The following is a 6,000-nucleotide window of genomic DNA, read 5'->3' as shown; positions in this document are numbered from 1 at the left end:
GTTATTCTTGTGGCTGGGTAAGTTTCTAGCCCCCAATCTGTATCCAGGAGACTCATAAAGGATGTGCAGGAATTTGTTTCCATTTGTGTGTGTGTGTGTGTGTGTGTGTGTGTGTGTGTGTGTGTGTGTGTGTGTGTGTGTGCGTGCATGTGTGTGTGTGTGTATGTGTGTGTGCGCGCATGCACGTGCATGTGCACACACAGTACTGGGCCTTGAACTCTGCTTCTTACTCCCACTTGGCCTTTAGTGCTCAAGGCTGACACTCTTACCACTTGAGCCATAGAGCTCCACTTTCTCTGTTTCCTATTCTTGTTGCTAAAGCCTCTAAGAGCCCATGTTTAGGGACCCTGTGCTAGGAACTATATTTTACATTCTTCACCTTCTACGTACTTTCTCTTGTAGATGCCAACTCTATGCACTATATAATCAGAGCAGCCTCACTCTCTGCCTTTGATTAGTTTAGCCAATGAGAGGGACTGGCAAGAGATCAGAGGACTGAGGGGAAAGAGCTGGAAGTTATACTTTCCCAGCACCTCCCAGATTCCCTGTGTTTCTGGCAGCATGGCGTTTTGTGGTTACAACTCCAGTAGGGTGGTCCCTCTTGCTGGATTCACTGGTTTCCATCACTGACTTCACCCTCTTATCTCCTCTGCTGTGAGTGCTAAGAGAACTGTTTTTTTCTTTTGCCATTGCTAGTACCTAAGTTTGCTCTGACCATTCCTCTGTATAGAGTTCTTCCATTAAACCCCTTCCTGAGCCCTTTGAATGTGCCTTCTCTGTTCTGTCATACCTGATACAAACTACTTGTTTTGCACCTTTCAGATGAGAATTCTAACTGTTCCCCAATATTAAAAGTGTTATAGTTTGGAGATGGCTTGAGCATATACCTCAAGACTTCAGGCGTTGAAACCTCTCCTTATTGTGAAGTATTAAGACGGTGGAAACTTAGGTTGTTGTGGTAGTAATCACCTATAATTCCTATCATCTCAAATACTCTAAAGGCTGGAGCAGAAGGTTCAAAATTCAAGGCAGCCAAAAAAAACATACTGAGACTCCTTTGGGAAAGAAAAAACAAAAAGAAGTGGAAGCAATCTGACTACTGTATTTTGAGGTGAGGCCCCCTGGGAGGTGATTATGATTAGATACGATCATCAGGGTGGAGTACCCATGATTGAATCCTGGTGCTAAGAACAGGGAAGACCAGATGACACACACACATGTGCCCCTTGTGTCCTGGCCTGTGATGCCCTGGACCACCTTAGGAGGACTATGCCAGCAAGAAGGCCATCAGGAAGGGCTGGAGTATGGCTCAAGTGGTAGAGCACTGTCTAGCAAGTGTGAAGCCCTGACTTCAAACCACAGTTACCACCCTCTCCCCACCCCTCAAAAAAGAAGCCATCACTAGATGTGGCTCCTGGACCTTGAATTGTCAGACTACAAATCATAAACAAATCTCTCTTAGCTGGGCACTGGTGGCTCACACCTGTAATCCTAGCTACTCAGGAGGCTGAGATCTGAGGATCGTGGTTCAAAACCAGCCTAGATAGGAAAGTCTGGGAGACTCTTATGTCCAATTAACCACCAGAAAACTGGAAGTAGCACTGTGGCTAAAGTGGTAGAGCACTAACCTTGAGCTGAAGAGCTGAGGTTCAGTACCCAGGCCTAGACACCTCTCTTCTTTATAACTTAACCCAGTCTGTGGCACTGTGTTATTAGCAACAAAAAGCAATTAATATAAAACAGATACAATCTGGAAGACTTGAAGGCACCTTTTGAAGAGACAAGACACCCTCCCTGGGCACTTGCCTCTAGCTTCACACACCTTCTGATTTTTGGTGCAGGTGAGTAAGTGGAAAGTCATCTAATGCTCTGCTACCAGGTGACATATTTTACCAAATACTCCTCTGTTGCTCACCATAATTATCTGTATTTATGTAGAAGCTGCATTCCTCTTACCATCTATCTCATTAGACTTTCAAATTGCCTCTTTTATTTATGCATAACACATGAATGATTCACAAGTGGGAAAGTCACCAGGGCTCCTTGTACTTCAGTCTCCTCATCTGTAAAATGGGATAATATCAACCTCATAGGGTTAGGAGGACTAAATGTGTAACCTGCAGTGATGAGAATGGCAGGTACAGTGTTAGCAATTACTGGTAGTACTGTCTCATCTCAGTGGCCTGGTCCACTTTCCTATCATTTATGTATAAGAAGAGAGAAAAAGGGTCCTGGCAGAAAATTCTTAAGGGCCACTTCCTATTTCCAATACTTTCCTCTGCACTCGGTCTCTATCTGCACTGTGTTCCTCAGAGACTTCGATCTCTTTCAGCTTTTCATCCCAGGAGCTCCAGGAAAGACAATCAGCAAGATTGTAGCCTGTGTACAAATAGTGTCCCCAGGAGCCTGGAGTTCCCCAGAATCCCATAGCCCACAGAAAGTAGGTTCTGCCGCCTCAGCTTGGTTAAGCTTCCTTTCCAAACTCTTAGAAGAAAGGCTTCCAAGACTTTAAAAGGTTGAAAATTCCTGTTCTGATGAGGTATTAAAATCTCCGACTTTACAACTTTCAGTCCTTTCATCTTTCAGCCTCCCTGCCAAGACACGTTCTCTAGTCTATATCCTTTACCATTTCTGATGCTCTGAAAGACATATGCAAAAAAGCAACTCAGTGCACTTATCTTGGGGGGAGTGTCTTTCTTTCCCAGACACTCCTCCTATTCAGTAAACAAAGTCTCCTAAAGGTAACTGCAACATTGTTTAACAACAGAGACATCTGAAGGCACATCTGATCCAGCAGTTGCAATACGTCCAATACTTTCAACCCCTGGAATACAAAATTACTCAGGATCCTCCATTTTTATGACTCTGGACCAGGTCTGGTTCCTGTATCTGTTAAAGAGTGAGGAAAGTGGGTCATAGAAGCTGTTCAGGGACTCAATCCTAAAGAAGAGTTCCAAGAATCTGGAATTGGTATAGTAACTAACATTCCAACAGTATAATATCTTTATACAGTTTAAGACTTTGGACAGAGCAAACAAGTAACACATGAAGACCTCTGCTCCTAATGCTCTGATCCCAGATTAACATAAGGTTCCCTCTGGTCTCCATTTGAAGTTTTGGTTTCAAATGTTATCTTACTAAACTGCAACAGGAGTATCAACCTTGGGGGCTGGCCAATCCTCTTCTAGTCATGCCCGAAACTTTCCACAAAGCAAGAAACTCATGAGCCAAGGACAAGTGACCATTCAAAGCTGTCACCTGTTCTGTGATTATTCTGTGGGTGCCTGAGACCCTAAAGCTCACGGTCATTATAGCAACCGGCAGGCAACAGGGAAACATCTTGAATTGCCCTTTTCCCAAGGTCACTCTAAAAGGAGTGAGCAAAGAGAGGCTGTTTGTAGGAGATATGTATGAACTCAGAAGTGCAAACAAGGATGTTACAGGTGCAAAGAGGAGGAGGAAGGATAAAGACCAGAAACCAGTTACCCACAAGTCACTACATTCCATTGCCTATCTCAGAAATGTCCAAAGTTTCTCAACTTCAATTTGCCCTTCCAAGCTATGCATTGTCAAGTTAAAAAAGTAGGAAATATTACAGTAAGCGTTTCATTTGGAAGCCAGGTGCCAGTGGCTCACACCTATAATCCTAGCTACTTATCAGTTTGAGATCTGAGGATTGTGATTCAAAGCCAGCCTGGGCAGGAAAGTCCAACTTAACATCAAAAAGCAGAAAATGGAGCTGTGGCTCAAATGGTAAAGTGGCTAGCATTGAGTGAAAAAAAGCTAAGGGACATCATCCAGGCCCAGTTCAAGCCCCAGTACTGGCCCTGGCACACACATACACTTCAATTTGGTATGTAATTTATTTTTATTTTTTTGTTGGCTGTGGGACTTGAACTCAGGGCTTGGGTGTTGTCCCTGAGCTCTTCTGCTCAATGCTGGAGCTCTACCACTTTGAGCCACAGAGCCAATTCCAGTTTTCGGGTCGTTCATTGGAGATAAGAATTTCAAGGACTTTTCTGCCCAGCCTGCTTCCAATGGCAATTCTCAGATCTCAGCCTCCTGAGTAATTAGGATTACAGGCGTGAGCCACGTGGAGCCCAGTGGGTTTGTAATTTTTAAACACCCAGACACATAGGATCTCATGTAGTTTCCATTTGTACTACGGACACAGTCCCTATAAATATTAGAGATGGGCTTGTCCCTGATCATCCTCTCTAAAACAGCACCTCCTCCTGTCTTATTTCCTCATAGAATTGGACGGCACCCGACCTGCTTCTCCTCTACTTGTGGTTCCATCTCTTTAGCCTCAAAAATAAGGTAAGTTCGCGTCCTCACCGTCTCTTCTGTTTAGGGCCTTGGTCTTCGTCGTGAGAGCGCGGTGAACGCGGAAACCTCGAATGAACACGTCTGGTGTGAGCGGACTGGCAGGTAGGGTGGGCTAGGCACCAACCTCAGACCCAAGGTCTGACCCACACCTTCTCCGCTTAAACCAACTCACAAGACCCTGGGGCTACAAAAGCTGACCGTGGGAATCCACGAACGGAGAGGCAGGACGGCCGCTGTGGAGCGCGCTTCCGGTGCGCGGCCCCGAGGCCTCCCTCGGGCAATGGCGCCCTTTGGTGGTCCGGGCCTCCGAGGGGCAGGCGCCTCCATCCGATCCCATCCGATCCTCGCGGGCCGTGGTGGCCTCACAGACGTGCACACTGCCCTACCGCGTGCTCCTCTTCCTTCCGGCCTATTTCAAACTCGCCACGTCGTTACTGTGGTGGGGTTCCTGGAACTTTCCAGAACAGGAGAAGGCTCAGTAGCATCCATCCCAACGGACTCGGCTTCAGTCGCATACAGAGGCCTCGAGAGGCCAAATGACCTTCCCCAGCGACCCCAGCCCGGGGCCTTCTGTTGGCGGATGGCACTCGCTGGGGCTGGGCTTGGCCGCTCGCTTCCTCCAGCCGGAGGCGGGAACCGCGTCAGGCATCCCGGAGGGAGTCAGCTGACCGCCCAGTGGGCGCTCGCCGCCCGGGCGGCTCCCGCGCCAAGTTCGAGGTCGACTGGCTTCAAAGCCCTAGGCCTGCCGGCAGGGGGCGGGGCAGGAGGCGGGGACAGGGGCGTGGTCGCGAGGCCCCGCCCTCCGGGCGGAGGCCCCGGGTGCCGCAGCGCCGCCCGGCCCGGGCTGGTCACAAAGTTGTCGGAGGTGGTGGATCCAGCCGCCCGGTATGGGGAGGTACGGCCGCCACTCGGGGCCGCGGCGGTCGCTGCTGCCGCCGCCGCCGCTGCTGTTGCTGCTGCCGTCGCTGCTGCTCCTGGCGCCCGACTCTGGCGCGGCCCAGCTCTCGGTGCTCTACTCGGCCTCCGACCCGTTGACGCTGCTGCAGGCGGACACCGTTCGCGGCACCGTGTTGGACTCCAGCAGCGCCTGGGCGGTGGAGTTCTTCGCTTCCTGGTGCGGCCACTGCATCGCCTTCGCCCCGATGTGGAAGGCTCTCGCCGAGGACGTCAAGGGTGAGCAGCCGAGGCCCTCCCCCGCGCCCACCCATCCTTTCCTAGGGGCCCCCGCCGCCCGCCTGGGTTCCCGCCTTCCGGCCGGCTCTGCCCCTCGCACGCCCTCGCTCTCTCATCCTCCTGATTCCATTTCTGCCTTTGCCCCTTTCGGTTCCCGTCTGGGGCTCCTCTCCGCTCCTCCCGGCCCTCGAACCTCTGCTTGCGCCGGTCGTCTGTCAGGGGGTTGCCCCTATGCCTGAAAGGGGGTCTCCTTTGTTCCTCGTGCTCCTTGGACCCCTTAGGGCCTCCCCCCCCTCCCCGGTCCAGTCCTCTTCCTCGGGCGCAGGGACCCATGTCCGAGTTCCCTAGCTGCCCTGGATCGCTGCTGGGAGGAAAGGGAATTGACCGTCACCCTGCCGCCCCCACCGCCTTTCTCCGCCCCGTGGCTAGTTGACACAGCTGGTGTATAGATTTCCTTTCTCATGGTTGTCTTTGAGGTGAGTGCCACACAGGGCAATG

At 50.6% G+C, this 6,000-nt stretch overlaps 1 protein-coding gene across 2 annotated transcripts in view; it reads left to right on the top strand.

Annotated features, from left to right (window-relative positions):
* The first annotated feature begins 5,171 nt into the window (after positions 1 to 5,171).
* The window catches only part of Qsox1 (quiescin sulfhydryl oxidase 1), a 35,010-nt gene continuing 34,181 nt past the window's right edge, over positions 5,172 to 6,000 (top strand). For both annotated transcript variants that reach the window (XM_070034332.1, XM_070034331.1), the window contains exon 1: positions 5,172 to 5,502. In XM_070034332.1, the coding sequence (XP_069890433.1) occupies positions 5,217 to 5,502 (286 nt within the window). In that variant the 5' untranslated portion in view covers positions 5,172 to 5,216. The remainder of the gene's footprint in view (positions 5,503 to 6,000) is intronic.

This window comes from Dipodomys merriami, unplaced genomic scaffold, assembly GCF_024711535.1.
Source record: "Dipodomys merriami isolate MVZ:Mamm:240054 unplaced genomic scaffold, mDipMer1.0.p SCAF_24, whole genome shotgun sequence".
Taxonomy (NCBI): domain Eukaryota; kingdom Metazoa; phylum Chordata; class Mammalia; order Rodentia; family Heteromyidae; genus Dipodomys; species Dipodomys merriami.
The sequence above is the reverse complement of the archived record's forward strand: the minus strand, read 5'-3'. Positions and strand labels throughout refer to the sequence as shown.